This window comes from Delphinapterus leucas, chromosome 10 (genome assembly GCF_059928025.1).
Source record: "Delphinapterus leucas isolate spDelLeu-1000000601 "Yukka" chromosome 10, BTC_Dleu_Yukka2, whole genome shotgun sequence".
Taxonomy (NCBI): Eukaryota; Metazoa; Chordata; class Mammalia; order Artiodactyla; family Monodontidae; genus Delphinapterus; species Delphinapterus leucas.
This window is the reverse complement of record NC_143138.1, coordinates 2,114,590-2,138,156: the sequence shown is the minus strand read 5'-3', so window position 1 is coordinate 2,138,156 and position 23,567 is coordinate 2,114,590. Positions and strand designations below refer to the sequence as shown.

At 51.0% G+C, this 23,567-nt stretch overlaps 3 protein-coding genes across 7 annotated transcripts in view; 1 reads left to right on the top strand and 2 right to left on the bottom strand.

Moving 5' to 3' along the window:
* Nucleotides 1–9,572, bottom strand: part of PSMG4 (proteasome assembly chaperone 4) — a 73,201-nt gene extending 63,629 nt beyond the window's left edge. Inside the window, exons 1-2 of one of the 2 annotated variants that reach the window (XM_089918235.1) lie at nt 9,549–9,572; nt 8,015–8,738 (exon numbers count right to left, since the gene is read on the bottom strand). In XM_089918235.1, the coding sequence (XP_089774361.1) occupies nt 8,015–8,324 (310 nt within the window). In that variant the 5' untranslated portion in view covers nt 8,325–8,738; nt 9,549–9,572. Of the gene's footprint in view, nt 1–8,014; nt 8,739–8,919; nt 9,334–9,548 lie in introns of those variants that run through there. The other variant, XM_089918234.1, reaches the window with a different exon arrangement.
* Nucleotides 9,573–9,682: 110 nt separating this feature from the next.
* Nucleotides 9,683–14,071, top strand: TUBB2A (tubulin beta 2A class IIa). 2 transcript variants are annotated; one of them, XM_022586549.2, is made up of 4 exons: nt 9,683–9,828; nt 11,487–11,595; nt 11,931–12,041; nt 12,756–14,071. In XM_022586549.2, the coding sequence occupies exons 1-4, from the start codon at nt 9,772–9,774 to the stop codon at nt 13,814–13,816; spliced, it is 1,338 nt and encodes a 445-aa protein (XP_022442257.1). In that variant the 5' UTR covers nt 9,683–9,771; the 3' UTR covers nt 13,817–14,071. The 2 variants fall into 2 exon arrangements, with proteins under 2 accessions (XP_022442257.1, XP_089774338.1); XM_089918212.1 differs by lacking the exon at nt 11,931–12,041.
* The window catches only part of BPHL (biphenyl hydrolase like), a 27,507-nt gene continuing 18,004 nt past the window's right edge, over nt 14,065–23,567 (bottom strand). Inside the window, exon 7 of one of the 3 annotated variants that reach the window (XM_022586551.3) lies at nt 14,065–14,532. In XM_022586551.3, the coding sequence (XP_022442259.2) occupies nt 14,481–14,532 (52 nt within the window). In that variant the 3' untranslated portion in view covers nt 14,065–14,480. The other 2 variants (XM_022586550.2, XM_089918217.1) reach the window with 2 other exon arrangements.

Sequence of the window (23,567 nt, the reverse complement as noted above, 5' to 3'; positions counted from 1 at the left end):
CAAATAATAAATGCTGGAGACGGTGTGGAGAAAAGGGAGCCCTCCTGCACTGTTGGTGGGGCTGTGAATTGGTGCAGCCACTGTGGAGAACAATATGGAGGTTCCTCAAAAAGCTAAAAATAGAGTTACCATATGGTCCCAGCAATTCAACCCCTGGGTGTATATCCGGAAAAGACAAAAACTCTAATCCGAAAAGATACATGTACCCTAATGTTCATAGCAGCACTATTTATAATAGCCAAGATATAAAAGCAACCTAAATGTCCACCGATAGATGAATGGATAAAGAAGCTGTGGTACATATATACAATGGAATATTACTCAGCTATAATAAAGAATGAAATTCTGCCATTTGCAGCAACATGGATGGACCTAGAGGATATTATACTAAGTGAAGTAAGTCAGACAGAGAAAGACAAATACTGTATGATATCACTTATATGTGGAATCTAAAAAAATAATACAAATGAATTTATTTACAAAACAGAAACAGACTCACAGACATAGAAAACAAACTTACGGTTTCCAAAAGGGAAAGGGGGAGGCGGAGGGATAAATTAGGAGCTTGGGATTAACATATACACACTACTATATATAAAATAGATAAGCAACGAGGATTTCCTGTAGAGCACAGGGAACTACATTCAACATCTTGTAATAACCTATAACGGAAAAGAATCTGAAAGAGAATATATGTATATATAAAACTGAATCATTTTGCTGTACACCTGAAACACAATACTGTAAATCAACTGTACTTCAATAAAATAAATAAAATATTTAAAAAGAGCATTTTATAATTAAAACTAATAGAGTAAAATCCTTGTTTCAGGGCAGGGGCACTGACCTCAGACCAAAGGGGAGGCTGCGGTGCACTTTTCTCGTGCACATGTGCGACACGCTGCCGCAAGCCCGATGGCGGGACCCTCATAACAAACCTACGGTGTCTGGCGGGGCGCAGCAGGTTCTCTGCTGGGGGCCATGCACAGCCGACCGTCCAGGCTGCTCCATCTGCAGCTCGGGTCCCCCAGCACCCCTCAGGTGGTTAGCAGAATCCAGTTGCCCGCAGTCTGGGGTCTGAGGCCCCTGCTGGCTTCCTGGTGGTCTGCCAGAGGCCGTGCTCAGCTCCTAGAGGTGCCTGCCGACACCAGTACGTGGCCCGCAACACGGCAGCCTCACCTTCAAGGCCACCAGGAGAGGACCTCCACTGCACTGAAACTCTGAAGGCTTCTGCCACCAGCTGGAGCAAATTCTCCCTTAAAGGGCTCACGTGATTAGTGAAGGCTCGGCCAGGTGATCTCCCTATTTTAAGGTCAACTGATTTGGGGCCTGAATTACACCTGCAGAATCCCTTCCCACAGCACTGAGATTAGCGTTTGATTGAATAACTGGGAAAAGGTGTGTGCACCCCGGGGCTGGTGAACTTTGGGGCTTCGAGTTCTGCCTACCAGGAATGGACAGCCTGGGGACCGAAACAAACATGGTTCCTGGAACCTCGGTTCCGACGATCTGGATCTGCGTTCATAAAGGACGTGAGTTTTCTACTTAGTAGCTGTAGGGCTTTAGGCAAGTATTTTAATCTCTCTGAGCCTTAGTCCTGTCCAGGAAGCTGCTCCAGAACAGGCTTTGTGGCTTCTTGTCAGGAATTCTGCACAGGGGACCAAGATAGGCTAGGTCTGGAATATCTTTCACTGTTTGAATATTTGATTTTCAGGTCCCTTTGACCACAGAAGTCTATGCCTCTATGTGATCATTCTTGTTAGAGTTAATATACTTGCTCATCAGAATAAGGCCTTAATGGATTGGTATTAAATTATCTTCTTGGTAAGGATTTTCATGAGGGGGTGGAGCCTGTGTGCTCAAGGTGGGGGAAGGGCAGCAAGAGGTGGGAAAAAAGGAAAACGGCAGCTGAGCCAGCCTTGCAACCTCCCTGAGGACTGGCTCCAGTTCAGTGGTTCAAATTTGCCAGTGCAGGAAGTTAGGACGGAAACTTCTGTCTTAGGCTCTGGACTCGCAGCAGCAGCCCCGCAGGCCCCACTCGGACGTACGCCTGCGCTTCCTGGTTCCCTTGTCTTGCTTTCACATCACCTCCTTTCAGCCCAGCAGTAAGGCCGGAGAGCAGGTCTGGGCCTGCGTTAACACTGGTCAGCCTCGACAGTTCACCTGTGCCCCATCCTCGGCTTCATTCCTCCGACCTCAGTCCTGGGATCTCAGAGGGACCCAAGCTCGCGTGAATTACAAAACTACGCAACCAATGAAATGAGAACACTTCCCAATATCATACACAGAAATAAACTAAAAATGGATTAAAGACCTAAATGTAAGACCAGACACTGCACAAGTCTCAGGGGAAAACACAGGCAGACATTCTATGACGTAAATCACCGCAAGATCCTTTTTGACCCGCCTCCTAGAGGAATGGAAATGAAAACAAAAATAAACAAATGGGACCCAATGGAACTTAAAAGCTTTTGCACAGCAAAGGAAACCATAAACAAGACGAAAAGACAACCCTCAGAATGGGAGAAAACATTTGCAAATGAAGGAACTGACAAAGGATTAACCTCCAAAATATACAAGCAGCTCATGCATCTCAGTAACAAAAAAACAAACAACCCAATCCAAAAATGGGCAGAAGACCTGAACAGACATTTCTCCAAAGAAGATATACAGACTGCCAACAAACACATGAAGGGATGCTCAACATCACTAATCATTAGAGAAATGCAAATCAAAACTACAATGAGATATCATCTCACACCAGTCAGAATGGCCATCATCAAGAAATCTACAAACAATAAATGCTAGAGAGGGTGTGGAGAAAAGGGAACCCTCTCACACTGTTAGTGGGAGTGTAAAATTGATACAGCTACTACGGAGAACAGTATGGAGGTTCCTTAAAAAACTAAAAATGGAACTACCGTACAACCAAGCAATCCCACTACTGGGCATAGACCCTGAGAAAACCATAATTCAAAAAAGGTCATGTAGCACAATGTTCCTTGCAGCTCTATTTATAATAGTCAGGACATGGAAGCAACCTAAGTGTCCCTTGACAGATGAATGGATAAAGAAGATGTGGCACATATATACAATGGAATATTACTCAGCCATGAAAACAAACGAAATTGAGTTATTTGTAGTGAGGTGGATGGACCTAGAGTCTGTCATACAGAGTGAAGTAAGTCAGAAAGAGAAAAACAAATACCATATGCTAACATATATATATGGAATCTAAAAAAAAAAGGTTCTGAAGAACCTAGGGGCAGGACAGGAACAAAGACACAGATGTAGAGAATGGACTTGAGGACATGGGGAGGGGGAAGGGTAAGCTGGGACGAAGTGAGAGAGTGGCATGGACATATATACACTACCAAATGTAAAACAGATAGCTAGTGGGAAGCAGCCGCATAGCACAGGGAGATCAGCTCGGTGCTTTGTGACCACCTAGAGGGGTGGGATAGGGAGGGTGGGAGGGAGACACAAGAGGGAGGGGATATGGGGACATATGTATACGTATAGCTGATTCACTTTGTTATAAAGCAGAAACTAACACACCATTGTAAAGCAATTATCCTCCAATAAAGATGTTAAAAAAAACACACAAAACTATGCAACTGTAAAAGTCACCCGCGAATCTGCACAGAATACATGTACTCCACGAGTTAACAAAAATTTGACTGTGAAACACCCAGTACACAGAAGTGTCTGGTTGCACATTGCTTCTCTATCCTGTAATTCACCAAATCTCTCCCCGCTTCACCCAAAGCAAGCAAGCGGTCCTCGGCCATATGCCCCCTGCCGGCTAGTGAGGGGAAATGACTGGTCCAAGACGTCTGGTTTCCTCCCAGGCACAGCGCACACACGTGCCTCTCACTCTCCCTCTTCACAGCTCTGTTCGAGCTCTCTCAGGGCATCCCTTTCCTATATAATGCGTCTCTATCTTCTTTAATCTCCATCTTTCTTCTAGTTATCAAAAAATTTTAAATTATTCCTTTATATCCAGACAGTGATACTAATTGTGAAGGATAGATGATCCAGTTGTTTAAGGGCTGTGTACATCTAAGATACTCCTGCTCCTGGAGGCGCCGCCCACATCATATCAAAAGTATTTAAATTTACGTTTTGTAAGATTTTTACTTTATTATAACTTATATGTTATGATATAAAAGTTAAGTTGCATTTGACTAATTGATGTGCTATGTTTCATTTAATTAAACATTAATTTAACTATTGCAGGTTTTTCTTTTCGTATTTTGGAGTTGTCACCTCCACACCCCATCTTCTCAGGTCCTGAAAACTAGCACGGGCTATGCTTACAGGTACCCAGTGGAAAACTGGCTTTGCTGATAAGATTAAAAGAGTAGACCTAACCAATACTTCTTCTAATTAAGAAAAATAAGAAAATATTGGCAGCAAGTTACAAACGCATCAGACTACGAGTGTTCAACAAAATTTGGTATAATCAAATAATAAATGTAACAAAATTAATCCGCCCCGTAGTTGAAATGATGCTTGTTACTGTTTTTGTACCACATGACAACTAGGCATAGATAATAACTGATGATAAACAAGTAGCATTTCTTCACAGTCAAATAAAGCATGTCTGGGACTTAGCTGGCAAACAAAGGAGGGAACTGTGAACAGGAAAACAATTTGGGGGTTTCTCTGAAGACTCCTGGCCGCACAAGTGAGGAGGTCCCGGAGACTGTATTTTTCCAGAACTTCAGTGCTCGAAGGTCCGATAAACACTCTTAAAATGTACCTCAATATGATTTTATAGTTAAAAAAGGCACTGCATATTTCAAGTGCATCTTCCCTGGCAGATTTTACAAGTTTGGTTGTAGGTGGCTGCTCGCCCCTCTGCAAAGACTATTCTAGAGAAAGCTGTGCAGACCACGTGGTGGGGGGCACGGTGTGGGCCGGGAGTCTTGTGTTACAGGTGAAAAGCCTGGCAGTTGGGATGGGGCATGGGTGAGCCAGGGAGCCCCCGGAGAGCAGAGGGCGGTGACGGAGGGAATAGGACCGCAGCAGCCTGGCTGGATGCCCGATGCCTACTTGCTGTTCACCTCTACCCTGCACACTTGCAGCAGAAGACAGAGTGATTAGGCTCTGCAGGGCTTACTGGCTTTCTCACCTCGGAGAGGGGAATACCGACGTCAGTCTTTTCCATAATCTGTTTGCCTTGAAAGTGAAACAGAGCAAACCCTGGGCTCTGGAGCTTCCAAGAAAATGACCAGCACCCCGTCTGTGCCCAGCTTCGCCCCGTGGCCATCAGCACAGCTGGCCTCACCAAAAGTCTCTGGCAACTCAGATTTTGGTGTGAAGAAAGCCTGCATTCAGAAGACAGGTGGCGAGGGAGCCAGAAAGTTGGAAAGTGGGGGGAAAAGGCTCTCTCGGGTTTCATGCCTCCTGCAGGGGCTGGTCCAGTCCGTGCCCTGCCCTCGGGGTGCCTGTGCTCAGTTCGGGGATGCCCATCGACCTGCAGACCCTCAGGGTTTGGGGGTGGGGAGGAACATCCTCAGCTCCCCGCTTAGGAGCTCTGCAGCTCGTCATTCCCACAACACCTTTCCTTGCTGTGCACAGCCTCGTGGACTAGGGGCCAGGATTGTAACATGGAAGTGTTTGCACTGTATTACGAGGCACAGAGGAGGGCACATCGTGGAGAGAGTGACATTGGCGCTGAGCCCTGATTTATGGAGAAGAGCTCCCTGGAAGGAGGGAAGGAAACAGTGATGCCAACTGCAATAGCTAAGATTGCTATAACACTATACAGTCTCCGGGACCTCCTCACTTGTGCGGTCAGGGGCTCTTCTAGGTGCTTTCCCATATTAATTCACTCAGTCCTCGAAACCACCCCAGGAAGCAGGTACTGTTATTATTCCGCTTTACAGATGAGGCAATAGAGGCACAGAGAGGTCAAGTAACTTGCCCTAGATCACACAGCTAATAAGTGGCAGAGTCAGGATTTGCACCCACTCCATCCATCCAGGGCCTGTGCTCTTAACCACTCAGGGACTGTGGGGTGGGCTGAATAGGGGAAATTCACTCCAGTCCTGTGAACAGCCTTGGCCATGGGAAGCAGAGTTTGCTCAGAGAATTTGGTACGGTCCAGGTTCTCTAGGTTACGGGGAAAATGGTAGCAGTTGGGAAAAGGCTACACATATTTGAGAATTTGTGAGATTATGTCTCATTTAAGTCATAGCAAAAGAATAACAGTATCTTTCATTCTTAATGTCCAAGACAAAAATGACTGAAACCATGTTTTAAAGGAACAAACAAAAACATCTAAATAACCCACGAAAGGGAAAAAAAGGAAAATATCAAACATGAACAGTGAAAAAAATACATCTAGAGGAGTGTGGAAAGACATACTTGTGTTCTTTAGTATTTTATAAATTTTCTAATTTTGTATTCAGAAAATACGTATACATGAAATGCGTTCTTACCACAATAAAAATATATATGTATATACAATGTATGTGTATATTACACACACAGTATACTATACATTTTTTTCAATTATGAAAGGTCCAGATTGACAATTCTAGTAAAAATAATTCATGCTGGGACACGAAACATTCCAGAAGGTAGCTGAGAAACATTACATATATTTACTCTAAATTATTATTGTCTGGGGCAAAAATTTACAAACTGGTGGAGCTGACATCTTTAAAGTAAATTAAACTGGAGTTCAGACTGTTTATGCTTTAGACAGTCTTTTTAAAAAGGAAGCACCTCAAATGCTTCAAGCAAAATTCCTCCTTCATAAAGAGATGCTTTTACTAAAAACCTGAAAATGTGTGCAAACAGTCAAGGGAGCAGGCAAGGCTATTTTAGATGTTTCAGGGGAAAGAGAGATCGAGGTGCCTCATCCCTTGGGCCTTCTCTGAGGGCACAAACAAACAGGATGTGACTGTTCCAGGATAATGGATACAATTTTATTGCTAAGATGGTTCTTGGGTTTTCATTATTCTACAGAGGAAGCTGATGTTCTCAAAATTTCAGGACCCCAGCCAATATATTTCAACTAGATCCCATCAGTCACTTAGCAACGCATCAACCAACGGTAATTACCACCATCACAGTGCCAGGCATTCAGAGGGCACTTTCACTAAGAGGCTTTCAGCGAAGGAAGGAGAGGGGGAAGGGCAGGCAGAGCCCTTTAGTAAGACAGAGGCCTAGCCTTCCACAGGGAACTCACACCTTCCCCCTCCAGTGTGAACTTTGTCATGTCACCCCAAAGTCCCTTAGGGGTGGGAGTGGCCCAGACGCAGTCGATGACATCAGGCCCAAAGCAGGAAATGACCCACGGTAGGCAGATACTGACTCACCTCCCCCATCACCCTGCCCGACAGCCAGAAGAGCTGTTCCTTTTAGACACAGAGAGAAGCCGGGAACAACCCCCTTCTCCCCAGACCTCGTCAAAGCCTAAGCCAGGGAACGGAGGTTCCGTGGGCCCCATTTCCTGCTGTTGTCTGCACAGGTGCCGCGTGCCCATGTGGTGGTGTTTGGGACGCGCATGTGGCAGAGGAGGGCAGCTCAGAGTCCTCGGGTGTGTCACCTTAGGTCGGGCAAGCACTATTTCCAACTCTGCCCGCGTGCTTCTCTGATTATACAGGAACAGACATGGGGCGGGTGCCGGGGAGGAAGCAGGCCGGGTGCACACTGGGTGGCAGTGAGGCAGCCTTTGCTACCAGGGATCCCCAGGGGCCCGGGCCTGCGGGAATCAATGCTGTCACTTAATATTTGTGAACTGAGCAGTCAGCGAGTAAGCGTCTCTCATCTTCACAACGTAACAAAACGACCCGACCAGGACACAGAGAAGTGGACACCCTCCACGCGTAGAGAGATGCCCACCTGTTAAGGTCCCCTTGTCCCCAACACCATCCCTTCCAGGTCTCATCTTCTGCTTCTACTCGGCCCCAAATCCCCACCTTGAATGAAACGACGAAGGCCAAGACACAGTAATCTCTAGAAAATCTTCGTAGAACTGTGTAATCACAGAAGTTACCTGGAGCAGAGCTGTTCTCTGGAGAGGTTCTGGAAGGCTCCGGCTGGTCGTGAAGAGCCCAGGCAGCGGAAGCTGGGGGTAGCGGTGGTGAGAAGGTCGAGCCAAGCCCTAGGCATGGGGGTACAGCATCAGTGGGATGGGCTGAGCGAGGGGAGCCCAGCAGCACCGGGAGGGAGAGAGGAGGGAGCCTAGGAGACCCACCCCCATCCCAGGAGGGGGCACCAGCCACCTGCCTGCCCGAAGAGGGACTCCGAGGACTGGCTTCCCGAAGCAGGGGTGATGAAGCTGTGACTTTGCCCACCAGTAACATGACAAATGGGCTTAATATGTATAAGGACAGGATCACCTTGGGTTTTATGCGGGCATTTTTGCTCCATAAACTTGACCCGCTTTCATATAGAGCTTCTCCTTTCCTACTCACAAAGCTGGCTGCAGGGCACCTATAATTATCATTTTATAGCTGGAGAAACCGGTCTCAGAGAGAAAAAGAGAGAAGGAAGCAGTCCCTGGTCTCCGCTCCCTGGCCACCCGTTCAGGATGGTTCGTAGGGATAATTAAGGTTGGATCTTACCTCACCCTGACTAAGCCTTTGAAACTCACCTGGGCTTTCTCTTTGTAGAAGGAAGCTAGATGCCTTCACTTACAGGCTTTGTGGCTGGTGGCTGGTCAACTCTTTGAGCCTCCTTTTCCAAGCCGTGAACTTGGGATGGTAATAATGTTTACTCTAGAACAGCAGAAATAGAATGTGAGCCACGTAGGTAATTTAAAATTTTCTAGTCGTCACTGTGCGTCTGGCAGTCATTTAAAAAATTTAACAGAAGCAAGTGAAATTAATTTCAAAAATATATCCAAGATATTCTTTTGATAAGTAATCAATATACAAAATTAGTAATGGAATATTTTACATTCTTTAAACTTCGTGAGTCCATGAAACCGCATGAGTATTTTACACGAAAGCACATCCCAGTTCAGACTCCCAGGGTTCAGGTGTTGAGTGGCCACATGCGGCTGGTGGCCTGGAGCTGGAGGTCGAGCCCCATACGGTGGCTGTGGGCACGAGGGGACATAACGCGTGGAAGGCACGTGCTCGGGCTGACGCCGGGATGCCGTGCTCGCTGGGACACCCAGGCGCGCACGCGATATTCTGCACATGTAAGCGGCCTGTGCGAGGACGCAGGACCCAAAGCACACGCGAGACAGGCCCAGGCGCCCAGGCACTTCTCCCGGCCCCTCCCCCACCGACCGCCTTCCACATGTGGGCAGAGGCGGAGGGCGCCCAGCCCGCCATCCCCGGCCTCCTCGAAGGCAGCCGCTCTCGGCCCGCACCGGGACCCCCATCCTCCCCGCCCCGCACCCCCTCCCCGCGGTTGCACCCGCCGCCATTCCCACCCCGAAAAGGAGGAGATCGAGGCCGCGGGTCCGGGACCCTGCCCGGGAGGCAGGGAGCCTAGGGACGCCGCAAACCCCACGGGAAAGGCTGGGCTGCCCACCCCGGGCACCCCGGGCACCCCGCGCAGCCCACCCCGGCCCGCACCTCGCGCCGCGCCCCGGCTCCCCCTCGCGGTGCCGCAGTCCCCTCGCCCCGCCGCACCGCCCCCGCGCCCCGCCCGCTGACGTCACCGAGCGGGGGCGGGGCATCCGCGATAAAAGGCGCGGCCGGAGGGGCGGCGGCAGGTTTCTGCGCCCGTGTCCGCCACCTGGCGCCGCGCATAGCGTAGCCTAGGGCCCGCGCCTCCACCCGCTCCGCAGCCGGCACCATGCGCGAGATCGTGCACATCCAGGCGGGCCAGTGCGGCAACCAGATCGGCGCCAAGGTGCGCGCTGGGGCGGGCCGGGGAGGGGGCGGCGGGTCCCCAGGGTGAAGACCTAGGAGGGGTCGGGAAGGGGTGGCGGGTCCCCAGGGTGCGCGTGAGGGGCCGGGAAGGGGTGGCGAGTCCCCAGGGTGAAAACCGAGGAGGGGCCGCGGAGGGGTGACGGGTCCCCAGGGTGAAGACCGAGGAGGGGCCGGGGAGGGGTGGCGGGTCCCCAGGGTGCGCTCCAGGGCCGGGGAGGGGGCGGCGGGTCCGCAGGGTGCGCGCCAGGGCCCGGGAGGGGCCCGGGAGGGGGCGGCGGGTCCCCAGGGTGAAGACCGAGGAGGGGGTCGGGGAGGGGTGGCGGGTCCCAAGGGTGTGCGCCAGGGCCCGGGAGGGGCCGGGGAAGGGGCGGCGGATCCGCAGGGTGCGCGCCAGAGCCCGGGAGGGGGCGACGGGTCCCCAGGGTGAAGACCGAGGAGGGGTCGGGGAAGGGTGGCGGGTCCCCGGGTGCGCGCGAGGGGCGGGAGAGGGGTGGCAGGTCCCCAGGGTGCGCGCCAGGGCCCGGGAGGGGGCCGCCGCCCCGGGTGGCGCGTTCTCGGCGCGGGCTCGGGGCGGGGCCCAGGAACCACAGAACCTGCGGCGGTGCGCGCGGCGAGGCAGCTGTGTGTGATTAATCAAGGCCCCTTTGAAATTTCCTCGGACCCGGCCCTTCTGAGGGACGCGGTTGGTATTTCCCTGGTTGACTAGCCTCTGAGATTTGGATAGGGCCTTTGGTCATGATAATCCAGTGGCCTCATATGGAATTTAATTTGTATATTTTGTCTGTAGTTTGAATGAAAAAATGCAGTGTCATTGGGTGACAGATGTTATGGAGACTTCTCGTGGGTCCGAAAGACAGGGATGTTAGATCCTTTAATGCGAGCACCAGCTAGACAGACTGACGTATAACGTCGGAGTCTGATTCCCGCCTGCGCGGCGGCAGGTGGCCGTCCTGGGCTGTGACTGTCGCCCGCAGTGGGCGAGGCGCCACGGGCATGGTGCATGGGTGTGGGCGGGCGCCTGCACGAGGACGTGGTCTCTTTCAGAACCGCCATATTGCCCCCCCCAGCCCCGCCACCCCCTTTCCTGCTGCAAATTCACAATGCAGCCTGCAGCCTGAGCCCGCACCGTGGCCAGCTCCAGCCACTGCCCCCCGCGTGCTCCTGGGCTCCTGCCCGCGCTACCCCACCATTCCGCTGCTGCAGTCAGTGGCCGGAGGGCAGTAAGATGTCAGCGCCTAACACTGCGCCGCTTGGAGAGCTGGGTCGGGTTTGTGCCAGGAAACAGGGATCCCTGCCGGCAGCCGCAGGGCGGGGTGCACCTGTGTGGGTCCTGCCAGGACCCGTCCATCAGCTGGGGTGCTGACACTCAGCCCTGCCGGGGGTGACAGCCCCCGCGGCTGTGCCCACTCTCCTCCTCCAGGGCTCCTCCCAGCTTTTCAGCCTGTCGCCATAATATGGCTGATGCGCGGCGGATTCCTGAGCCCCTCAGCAGCGGCTGCTGGAGGATCAGGGCGGGCAGCTGTTGGTCTGTCTGGGTCTCCTCGACTGTCTGACCACAACGCCGCCGTTCCAAGGACAGGAGAGGGAGAAGGGGGCCACCTTTACTGATACTTCGGATGCGGTTTTCTTTATTTCCAGTTTTGGGAGGTCATCAGCGATGAGCATGGGATCGACCCCACGGGCAGTTACCATGGAGACAGTGACCTGCAGCTGGAGAGAATCAACGTGTACTACAATGAAGCTGCCGGTGATTATTGGAAGCTTTCCTGCCCCCTCACCTTGCTTTCTGTTCTGCGGCAGACGCAATGTATCAGGAACATGCAAATGACAAGGAAAGGCTTCCTGCATGCATTTTTAACTGCTCAAAAACACACTTCAGAGCTCCTGAAGTCTCCTGCATGTTTGTCATGACGAGGCAGGCCATTATCTCCCTTTGTAGAGCAGAAACCGCCTCTAATCTCCTACTTTTGTCTCATGCTGGAAGTTTCCCTGCTGAATTCTGCCATAAAAGGCCCAGAGAGCAGGGCACTGTCTGTGATTCCTTTGCCGACCGCAGGTCTGAGTCCTGCTCTGTCCCCGCAGGTAACAAATACGTGCCTCGGGCCATCCTGGTGGATCTGGAGCCGGGCACCATGGACTCGGTCAGGTCTGGACCCTTCGGCCAGATCTTCCGGCCCGACAACTTCGTGTTCGGTATGTAGCGTGGTCCCCGGGCACTGGCTCGGGAGGCCCACGCCCTCCTAAGCCCCGTGGAGGTCACAGCTCACTGCTGAGTGCCCCGCTGGAGGCTGCGTGTCCACAGAGGCCCTGAGTCCTGGCCTAACTGCCCCCGGTCCACGGGCTGTCTCTCCTCTGGCCCCTCTCCGCACAGCTCAAAGGACGGGGTCCGCCTGCAGAGGGTCCGTCCCACAGCAGAGCAGCCTGGGGAGGGCAGAGAATAAAGAGCGAAGGGAAGCTTCCAACAGCAGCTCCCAGGTGACTGGTCATCTCAGAGGACCAGTGACAACAGGCAGGCATTTCCTGGGGCGAAGGCCAAAGGCACAGGTTAGGAGCGGCTGAGACAGCTGCTTGGGGCGGCCTCTTCTGATCACGTGTGCCTCCACCCTGCCTGTTCCTTGTAGCTGATTTAAGTATTTACATAAGGTTCTTTGTTCTTAATTTTAAACCAATTGGGTTTTGTTAAACCATCTTCTTAATTAACTGCCTCATATGAACTAACCTTTTTGCTTCATTAGATCTCCAGTGTTTTTGAGGGTCACTGGTATATAGAAAAATTGTTTGTAGGTCGGAAGGGTTTCTAAAAGAGAAGAATCTGTCATCTCTAAATCTAGTGCAGAGTCAAAATGACAGAATCTGGAATTCCTTGCTAAAGTTTTCGTGTCTGATATTCTCCTTTCCCTCCGGCAGGCCAGAGCGGCGCCGGCAACAACTGGGCCAAGGGCCACTACACGGAGGGCGCGGAGCTGGTGGACTCGGTCCTGGACGTGGTCCGGAAGGAGTCAGAAAGCTGTGACTGTCTGCAGGGCTTCCAGCTGACCCACTCGCTGGGGGGCGGCACCGGGTCCGGGATGGGCACCCTGCTTATCAGCAAGATCCGCGAGGAGTACCCCGACCGCATCATGAACACCTTCAGCGTGATGCCCTCGCCCAAGGTGTCGGACACGGTGGTGGAGCCCTACAACGCCACGCTGTCTGTGCACCAGCTGGTGGAGAACACGGACGAGACCTACTCCATTGACAACGAGGCGCTGTACGACATCTGCTTCCGCACCCTGAAGCTGACCACGCCCACCTACGGGGACCTCAACCACCTGGTTTCGGCCACCATGAGCGGGGTCACCACGTGCCTGCGCTTCCCGGGCCAGCTCAACGCCGACCTGCGCAAGCTGGCCGTGAACATGGTGCCCTTCCCGCGCCTGCACTTCTTCATGCCCGGCTTCGCGCCGCTGACCAGCCGGGGCAGCCAGCAGTACCGCGCGCTGACGGTGCCTGAGCTCACGCAGCAGATGTTCGACTCCAAGAACATGATGGCCGCCTGCGACCCGCGCCACGGCCGCTACCTGACCGTGGCCGCCATCTTCCGGGGCCGCATGTCCATGAAGGAGGTGGACGAGCAGATGCTCAACGTGCAGAACAAGAACAGCAGCTACTTCGTCGAGTGGATCCCCAACAACGTGAAGACGGCCGTGTGCGACATCCCGCCCCGCGGCCTCAAGATGTCGGCCACCTTCATCGGCAACAGCACGGCCATCCAGGAGCTGTTCAAGCGCATCTCGGAGCAGTTCACGGCCATGTTCCGCCGCAAGGCCTTCCTGCACTGGTACACGGGCGAGGGCATGGACGAGATGGAGTTCACCGAGGCCGAGAGCAACATGAACGACCTGGTGTCCGAGTACCAGCAGTACCAGGACGCCACGGCCGACGAGCAGGGGGAGTTTGAGGAGGAGGAGGGCGAGGACGAGGCCTGAGCCCCGCGTGCGGCTGGACGTGGCCGGAGGCCAGGAGGAGAGCAAGGGGGAGGCCTGAGAACTTCTGAAATAGGTCGTGCATCCTTAGTGAACTTCTGTTGTCCTCAATCAAGCATGGTCTTTCTATTTGTATACTATGGTGCTCAGTTTTGCCTCTGTCAGAAATTCACACTGTTGGTGTAGTAACGTGGGACTCCTCTGGAAACTGCCGTGTTGTCTAAGATATCTATACTAATAAAAAAGCATGTGTCCAAATCCCGTGGTCTCTTAATTTTTATTGCAAACAATTTTTATTCTTTCACTAAATGTTTCCTAAGTGTTTCCAGGTTTAGTAATTTTAAGAAAACAGGATTTCTACTTTCATGTTTTTAATTAATAGCCTTTCCGCTCTTTCAGTAAGGAGAGACCAGGAGGCATATTTTTAGCTTCACTGGCCCAAAGTATTCAAGGAAAGGAACCCAGGTGTGTGGAGGTGGATAGAGATCTGGGGACAAAGCCGACCTTCCTCCTTGGCTTGCTGTGGTTCCAGCAACCCCGTGAACGTGTGGAATCCAGGGCCCCGGGCGAGGACTGTCTTCAGCTTAGCCACTTCTCTGTGAACAATGTGATGAATACAAAGACCAGTGCACGCTTGCACCTCTCAGATAAAAGGCACCGTGTAAATTCAACTCAGAGGAGCGGTGGTGAACACTACAAATGCTTCACTGAACGTTAACCTGAAAGTAAAGTAAATCATGATAGCAATTTATTTTTTAAGACAATGGTAGAAATTAACAACACTGAAAAATCAGGTTTCATTTTTGTAGCTATGAAGGCTAGAGGATGCTTATAGTATGTCATCATTGCTGTTGGATTAGGAGCAGTTTGCGGGGAGACTGGAAAGGCAGGTGAACTGGGGGGTGACCCGCAGGCGGGTTTCAAAGGCAGCACCAGGCTCAAGCCCCAGGCTCAGGATTCACAGGTCACATGTCCTCGGGGACACGGTCACTGTAGGAAGTCTTCCGCTAACTTGTTGAATTCACCTGCAAAACGTAAATGCAGGTTGTGCTTGCCTTCTGGCATCAGATGCAACCTAAAAAAAAAGATTATGGTTAATGGCACATCCCTTAAAAACCTGTTACCCTCCCTATTGTTTCATGAAAACCTCAAGTGAGAAACTGCCCTGGTTTTCTTTCCATCACCTCTATTAGGAAGAAAGTGTCAGGTACATCTTATGAATGGTCCCAGAAGAGAGACGTAACAGTGACAGAGCACACACACTGTGCTTGGGATTGAATCAGGTAAGAAATAGTTTGACTGCAAACCTGACAGAGTGGGAGATGTAATTGGTGGTTACCTAAGAAAAAAAATCTTTTTAATAACATTGGTCTTGAGAGAGAGGGTTGGAAAGATGATAAAAAGATGAAGTGTGCAGAATCCACTGGATTGGAGCCTCTTGGAATACCTATGTAGTGGGAAAACCCAAATCAGAATTCACAGCCCCCGTAGGCCTGTTGTTCAAGGTTCCAAATCACCCCGTCATTTTGGAGGACTGAGCAGGTCTGCATACAAGCCACCAGACAAAGGGTAAGTAAATGTTCCTGAAGCTTGTGAGGGTAGCAGGAACCTGCATTAGCCACCCGCACTTGGTTGTGCAGCTGTCAAGACACCTCACCATCCTCGGGAGGCTTCTTCCTTTCAACAGGGCTTTGGTCAAATGTGGCTGGTCTGCAGTTTCTTTAATAAAGGCAGACTTCTGAGTTACACATTTTATTTATTGGCTATAAAAGTGCAGACAATAAGTTTTAAACAAATTAAAGGTTCTAGGATATAAGCACAAGTCTGACTTGTTCTGTCCACAATACAGTTAGACGTTAAAAGGACTACACTGGGGCAAAATGCCAGTTACTGCATTTCCTGCTTCTCTGTGCTTTCCACGGGGTGGGGAGCTGAGAGCTCTAGGGACCTCAGTGAACATGAGGGAGGACGCATGGCAAGAGGGAGCTTGGAACAGAGCTGTCCCTGTGTGATGCTGGGCCTCCGGCAACCAACCACACGGGGACTGGGGGTGTGTGAGGGAACCCAGACTATCAAGCTCACTGGCTTGAAAGGAGGATCTGTTGCTGGCATCTTTCTGAGGCCCTGGGGAAGGTTAATAACGCCATTAACAATAACCAGGGCATTTCCAAGTCAACGTTAATGCTATTCAGAAAAGAAGTATGAGCTGCACCACCCCAGAGAAAGGACCAGCTGCCCTCCAGAGGGACGGGGCTCACAGGGACAGTCACGGCCTCTGTTCTCAGGAGACAGAAAAGGACCAACTGCCGAGGATGCTGGCAGTCACAGAAGGGCACGTCTGGGATACCTTGCACCTTCCAACGCGGACCAAGCTGGACTCTGAAGCAGAGACCCACCCTGCCAAACCTGCAAGTCCTCCTGTGTGGGGAGCCAACCCACTCCTATTATTTGTTCAGACGCCCAAGAAGGAAGGAAAGACAGCAGCTGCGATCCCGTCTTTTAGCCTCAGTGCTGTGTTCTCCCAGTAGTAATCTCAGTCTCGGGAAATAAAAACTGGGCCCCTCGTTAAAAATATGGGAGCCCTGTTCCCAGGCATCTACGTTCAGAACCGCACTGGACTGAGGATGGGCAGACAGAGGGACGGACAGACAGATGGATAAATGAGGGTATGAATAAGACAGCTCTGCTCCTTGATAGCTGTTGGGATCATTTCGGGGTCCTCAACACAGCCTTCCCTGAGGTCTGATACAGAGGTCACTATCCCTGACATGTGCTCCTCTTGGGGCAGCACTGCCCCGGACAGGTGTAAATACAGGGCTGCCAAGGCAGCGTGGCCACTGCTGCTGACCCAGACTCTCACCCAATCAACAAAGGATCAAATCACACGCTCATGGAGAGTGGTGTTCAAACAACCACACTTTCCAGGAAAACGAGCAGGAAATTCGCCACTGCCAGACACACGGCTCAGCTGGAGCGGATGCACCCCTCGGGGGTAGATGCTAGATCCTACTTGCTGGGGCAGGCTCCCCACTGCATTTGGCACCTTTAGAAAAAGAAATGTGACTCTAGACCTTTTGAGGAATTCAAGTCCCTCTAGTCTCCCTCCACCTCTCCTGGACAGTCCTTGGACGATGCTCCCTACGTGCTAGTGGGCGAAGGAGAAACAGGCTGAAGGCGCTGGCTATTATGGGGGCAAAACAACCCAGGCTGACCAACGTAGGCTCTTTACCAGCAAGCGACAGCATCTCCCTGAACCACAGCTGCTCACCTGGAAAGTGGGGACAGTAACAGTGTCCACCCCAGAGGGTTATTCTGAAGATGAAATTATCTCTGGGCGCACAGTAGACACTTAATACACGTTTGCTATTCGTCCATTATTCTATCTGTATTGTGCTTCACAATGTAAGAAAGTCGTTATGAAGGTTCCAGTTATGTACAGCGTATCAACAAAATGTTCCAACTTGGAGACAATTTATTTACGTTTGCTGGCGACCACAATCGACCGCAGTTGGAAAATTCTTACCTTAAAGAGATTTTAGACCTAAATGTAAGGCCAAACACTATAAAACTCTTAGAGGAAAACATAGGTAGGACACTCTATGGTATAAATCACAGCAAGATCCTTTTTGAACCACCTCCTAGAGAAATGAAAATAAATGGGACCTAATGAAACTTAAAAGCTTTTGCAGAGCAAAGGAAACCATAAACAAGATGAAAAGACAACCCTCAGAATGGGAGAAAATATTTGCAAACGAAGCAACTGACAAAGGATTAATCTCCAAAATATACAAGCAGCTCATACAACTCAATATCAAAAAAACAAACCATCCAATCCAAAAATGGGCAGAAGACCTAAACAGACATTTCTCCAAAGACGAAATACGGATTGCCAACAAACACATGAAGGGATGCTCAACATCACCAATCATTAGAGAAATGCAAATCAAAACTACAATGAGGTATCACCTTACACCAGTCAGAATGGCTATCATCAAAAAATCTACAAACAATAAATGCTGGAGAGGGTGTGGAGAAAAGGGAACCCTCTTGCACTGTTGGTGGCAATGTAAATTGATACAGCCACTATGGAGAACAGTATGGAGGTTCCTTAAAAAGCTAAAAATAGAATTACCATACGACCCAGCAATCCCACTACTGGGCGTAGACCCTGAGAAAACCATAATTCAAAAAGAGTCACGTACCACAATGTTCATTGCAGCTCTATTTACAATAGCCAGGACATGGAAGCAACCTAAGTGTCCATCAACAGATGAGTGGATAAAGAAGATGTGGCACATATACACAATGGACTATCACTCAGCCATAAAGAGAAACAAAATTGAGTTATTTGTAGTGAGGTGGATGGACCTAGAGTCTGTCATACAGAGTGAAGTCAGTCAGAAAGAGAAAAACAAATACCATATGCTAACGCATATATATATGGAATCTAAAATAAAAATGGTTCTCACGAACCTAGGGGCAGGACAGGAATAAAGATGCAAACGTAGAGAACGAACTTGAGGACACAGCAGGGTGAAAGGAAAGCTGGGACGAAGTGAGAGAGTGGCATGGACATATACACACTATCAAATGTAAAACAGATAGCTAGTGGGAAGCAGCCGCATAGCACAGGGAGATCAGCTTGGTGCTCTGTGACCACCTACAGGGGTGGAATAGGGAGGGTGAGAGGGAGACGCAAGAGGGAGGGGATATGGGGATATATGTATATGTAGAGCTCATTCACTTTGTTATACAGCAGAAACTAACACACCATTGTAAAGCAATTATACTCCAATAAAGGTGTTAAAAAAACGATTTTAGAAAATGTCATGGCTGAGATTTGTCTAGAAAGGATGAGCCCCCCCTTCCCCCCACTGTGAGACACCAGGACCCGGCTTTGTAAGGATGAGGCTGGTCCTGTTTGGAGTTAATCCTGGAACCTGGCCCTGAGCTGCCTGCAGTCAGAGAGGAGGAACTAGAAACAGCAGCTGAGGAGGGGGTGGGAAGGGTCATCCGGGCAGCTGAGGGGGGTGCGTCCCCCTTCCTTCGGTGTCTGCCGGGCCCCCTCTCCACGGAACCGGAACGAACCTGCTGCCAGCACAAGACCGTTTTACTTCGCGCCCGCAGGGACACGCCACCCCCCTGCCCACCTTGGAGGTCTGGGGCCATCTTCCCACCGCTGGCCAGACTGGACAAGGCCAGGAAGCTGCAGAGCGAGGCCCCTCCTCCCTCCTGTGATCAGACAGAGGCCAGCACCTGACCCACGACCTGGGGAACCCAGGCACCCTTAGCGCTACCACCACCAGGCCAAGACCTCTGAGGACAGCTCCTGCCAGCTGCCCTCCGCCAGGGTTGGGTTTACGTGTCAACTTGGCTGAGCCACAGGTGCCCAGACATTTGGTGAGACATGATTCTGGGTGTGTGTGTGAGGGTGTTTCGGGATGAGAGTCACATCTCAATCAGCAGACTGAGCACAGCAGACTGCCCTCCCCACGTGGGTGGGCCTCATCCAATCAGTTGACGGCCCGAATAGCACAAAAGGCTGACCCTCCCCTGAGCAAGAGGAACTCCTCCTGCCTGTCTTCAAACTGGGGCACTGGCTTTTTCCTGCCTTCAGACTCGCACTGCAACATCAGCTCTTTCTGGTTCTCTGGTCCTTCAGAGTCAGACTGAACCACAGCATGAGCTCTCCTGGGCCTCCAGCTGCTGACTGCAGATCTTGGACTTCTCAGCCTCTGTAGCTGCACGAGCCAATGCCTTACTCCCATAGTAAATCAATCCTCTCTCGCTATAGATATATTACATGTCCACACATGTATACGATATATAAATACGTGTGTGTGCACGCGTACAGCTGACCGAGGGCGATGCGCCTGACTGCCCATCGAGCTCTACCCTGCTGTCTCCTGGGCCCCAGACCACCTACACCCACACCAGCATTCCATCCACGAAGGCAGCTACCGTGTGCCGAGTTCTTATTCGTCTGAACTTGCACATACATCCCCATTCATTCCTCAGAAAGTTATCTGAGATGACAGGCATCCCCATCCCCATGTGACACACAGGAAACAGAGGTACAGAAACACGTCCACCTGCTTACGAGCACGATTCATCACCAGCACCGCCCCCCCCACCCCCGGTCCATCTGAGCCCCTGCTGTGCTGTAGCCACCACGGCTGCGAATGCTGCTCAGGGCCCCCAAACCCTGACTCTGGTCTCCAGGCGCGACTCCGTTTCCCACCCCTCCCCTCTGGCCCACACAGAGCCCAAGGCCCCACCTCTCTGCACACGTGGACTCCGGCCCTCGTCCTCTCCTTCCGGGTCTGTTCTCTGGCCCCAGAACCTGCAGGTGGACTCCACAACACACTTTCCGGGCCTGAGTCACCACTCAGGGACCCCTGCCACCCACAGATGTGGCCGTGCGATGCTCACATTCTTCCTTTCACTGTGTACCAAGTGCTTTGAGGCTGAACTAGACCGCGTCCGGGACAGAGGCTGGCCTGCTCGCTGCTGCTAGTAAGGTGCCAGTAAGGGGCCGCGTGGCCTCAGAACGGTAAGTGGAGGAGCAGAAAGAGACAGCCAAGCTGTGCCCGGAGGCTGGGTGGCCCTGGCCAGGCAGGGAAGGGGCAAGGGGTGCGGGACTCCAGGCAGGGAAGGGGCAAGGGGCTGGTCACGCGTAGCCGGGTCTGAACCCAGATCCTGATCTCTGCTGGGCCCCCAATTCCTGAGATCTGAGAACCTCCTCAGAAACGTACTGTTGTGGGCTGAGCCGTGCCCCCCAATTCGCATGTTGAAGTCCTAACCCCAGTACCTCAGTGTGACCGTGCTTGGATATCAGGTCTTTAAAGAGGCATTATGTTAAAGTGAGGTCACACAGGTGGGCCCTAATCTAATCTGATGGGTGTCCTTATGAGAAGAGATCAGGACACAGACGCCCACACAGAGGGACGACCGTGTGAGGACACAGGGAGAACGTGGCACCTGCACACCAAGGAGAAAGGCCTCAGGACAGACCAACCCCTTGCCACCCTGATCTTGGACGTCCAGCCTCTAGACTGTGAGGGCCTCAATGTCCGTAGTTTCAGCCGCCCAGTGTGCGGTCTTTGTCACAGCAGCCGGAGCTGACGACCCCGCACGGCGAGCACCCCGTGTCTCCACTGCAGCGCGGTAGTCACACCCTCCGTGAAGCCCCACCCTCTCCTGAGCCAGATCAGCCCTTCTGCTTCCAGGGGCCCGTCCACGCCAGCCCCGAAGGGTCCGAAGGGCGCAGGCTCTGCTCGGCGCTAACTGTGACAGCAAGCTGGGTGGCCCCGAGGACCAGGCGTGCTCGGCAACTGGAGGCGCTCAAGCAGAGGCTGGCTAGACAGGCAGGCGGCGGTGTCAGTGCTGTGCGATCTAGGAGGGAGGGCTGGCCGAGCGGGGGATAATCACAGCGACCACTGTCTTATGCTTTGTATCTGGGACTCCTGCAGAAGAGTTTGTTAGGAGGAAGGGCTCAACTGCCTAAAAACAAAATCTAAAGTCACTGAACTTGAGTGATCTCTGAGGTCTCTGTCTCCAGGAGATGCTGTGGTTCTTCTCCAGCAAAGAGAACAGAGAGAGACAAATTGTCACAGGCAGGAAGTGGGCCTGCTGAGCACCCACCCTGCACTCGGCCCCCTTCCAGGAGAGAAAGGCATTTTGTTTCACACCTGATTATCTATTTGTAGTACAATCTTGAGCGACACACTTGTACCTTTAATTCTTTAATCATAAATGTACCTGGCAGGGAAATGAAACCCCAAGTTCGTCGGAAGCACCTGCACTCGGAGTTGCCCCCCCTGGGGTGAGAGGCCTGTGCACAGAGTCGGAGGGCGACCTTGGTGCTCAAGGAATCAACCCTCTTTTTGTGGGTCCAGAATTAACCACCGTGTTTTAGGTTCACGCCCAACATAAACGGCTCTTCTGACAGAGGAAGGGAGCAAGTGTAACACTTTACTCTCAACTCATTTTTTCCAAAGAATCCTGCTGTAAGAAAATGACCTTCCATAAGAGAGTGTACTAAAACCATTAACATCTGAATGGCAAGGGAATATTTTTCTCCCATATTGATGTATTCTGTTGCTAGGAGATGGGTCTGGAACAGAATTCCTAAATTAAACTTTCTTGCAGACTTTTACTGAACCTGGCTCTCTAAGGGAACACACTGCATTTATCATGAGCCTCAGTGTGCAAAAACCTGTCATTTCTGAAGTAAGAAGACAATTAACCAGGTCAGCAAGTATATAGTACAGGCATCTTACCATCATATTAAAATAAGAGTATGTTTATGAGAGGCAGCTGTGCTGTGGGGGGAACGCACTATATTAGGAGGAAAAAACCCTAGGATTTGTCGTTTACTAGCCATGCAACCTTGGAAGATTACTTAACACGTCTCAGCCTTGATTTTCTCATCTGTAAATTGGGACAAAATCTTTTCCCATAAGGTCGTTGTGAAGTATGTAATCATATGTGAAATGCCTTTTAAATATAAAATGCTCTTTGGACACAGGAATTAGACAGGAATTGTAGGAATGCTATTTTACTGCAGAATAAGAAGCGTGTCTCCCACATTTAAAAATTCTCTGAGACATTTGTTAAAATCGATCACGGAATAACTAGTATGATTAGGAGGTAGAGGAGCTGTTTCTACTCTCCCTGCTGGACCGTGGGGACTCTCAGCTCAGGGACCACTGCTGACCTACCAGGCAGGGCTGGCCTGCAGGGCATCAGAATCGGCTCATGGAGGGTCAGGGCGGGGTGGGGGTGGGGGGAGGGTGTTCTTAGGTCACTAACAACGCCAATTTCCAAAGAATTCTGTACAATTCCAAAGACGTCCTGAGTAATGACAGCAGCTCTGGAATTCATATACAGTCTCTGAAGGGATCAAGGCTCACTTGGGTGTTTATTTTCCAGGAGGTTTGCTTAAAAATAACAAAGCCAGGCCACCAGCTCCTGGTCACACCCCATTTTCTCCTTCAGGATGTGCATCACTGCATATCAAGGAAATTCTGAGCTTGCCCAACGTGGAATTTTCATCTTGATATAAGCACCAGCAGAAGCTGGCTCCCGTGTCAGCCAAAGTATTTAAATTATAAATTTCTGTTCCATATAAAAACAAATGGATTGAAGAACAGAATTTCTGCTGACATGTCTTATTAGGTTCTCTGGCGTCCCCAGGCTGGTTGGCAGAAACGGGGCTACACAGACAAGGAACGTGTCTCTGCCATTTAATCGAATGGGCCACCAACACAGCTGGCTTGGCAGACGCTGCTGTTTTGTGATTCTGAATAACAGGTTCTCCTCTGATGTGTACATATTTAAGGCTGAAATAACACGAAAAGTTTACAACACAATTTTAAGTGGGAAAAAAGCAGGAATCAGAGTTGAATATGATTGTATCTATGTTAAAAAAACTAGAAAGGAGTAGTACACAAAAATGCTATTAATGGAGGTATTTAAATGGATGGTAAGCAACAGGCGATTTGCTTTCTTCTTTTGATTTTACAAACTTTCTTTACTGGGTGAGTAGTGCTTTTATAACGAAAGTTCCCAAATGATAGGTGACTGTTTAGGTTGATGTGCTGCAGCCCTCAGAGCTCCTGCCCTCGGATTCCAGGGCTCCTTGGCCCCCTGTTCCCTAAATACAGCAGGACTGTTGGTTCACACGGGACAAAAATCCCTCCTCTGGGGCGGGATGCACCTGAAAAACCCAACCCTCATGCTTCTTCTCTTC

Coding starts and splice junctions, on each gene's coding strand:
- TUBB2A (XM_022586549.2), top strand. CDS start 9,772: ATGCGCGAGATCGTGCACATCCAGGCGGGCCAGTGCGGCAACCAGATC. Junction 11,596..11,930: donor GTACTACAATGAAGCTGCCG/GTGATTATTGGA, acceptor CTGTCCCCGCAG/GTAACAAATACGTGCCTCGG. Junction 12,042..12,755: donor GCCCGACAACTTCGTGTTCG/GTATGTAGCGTG, acceptor TCCCTCCGGCAG/GCCAGAGCGGCGCCGGCAAC.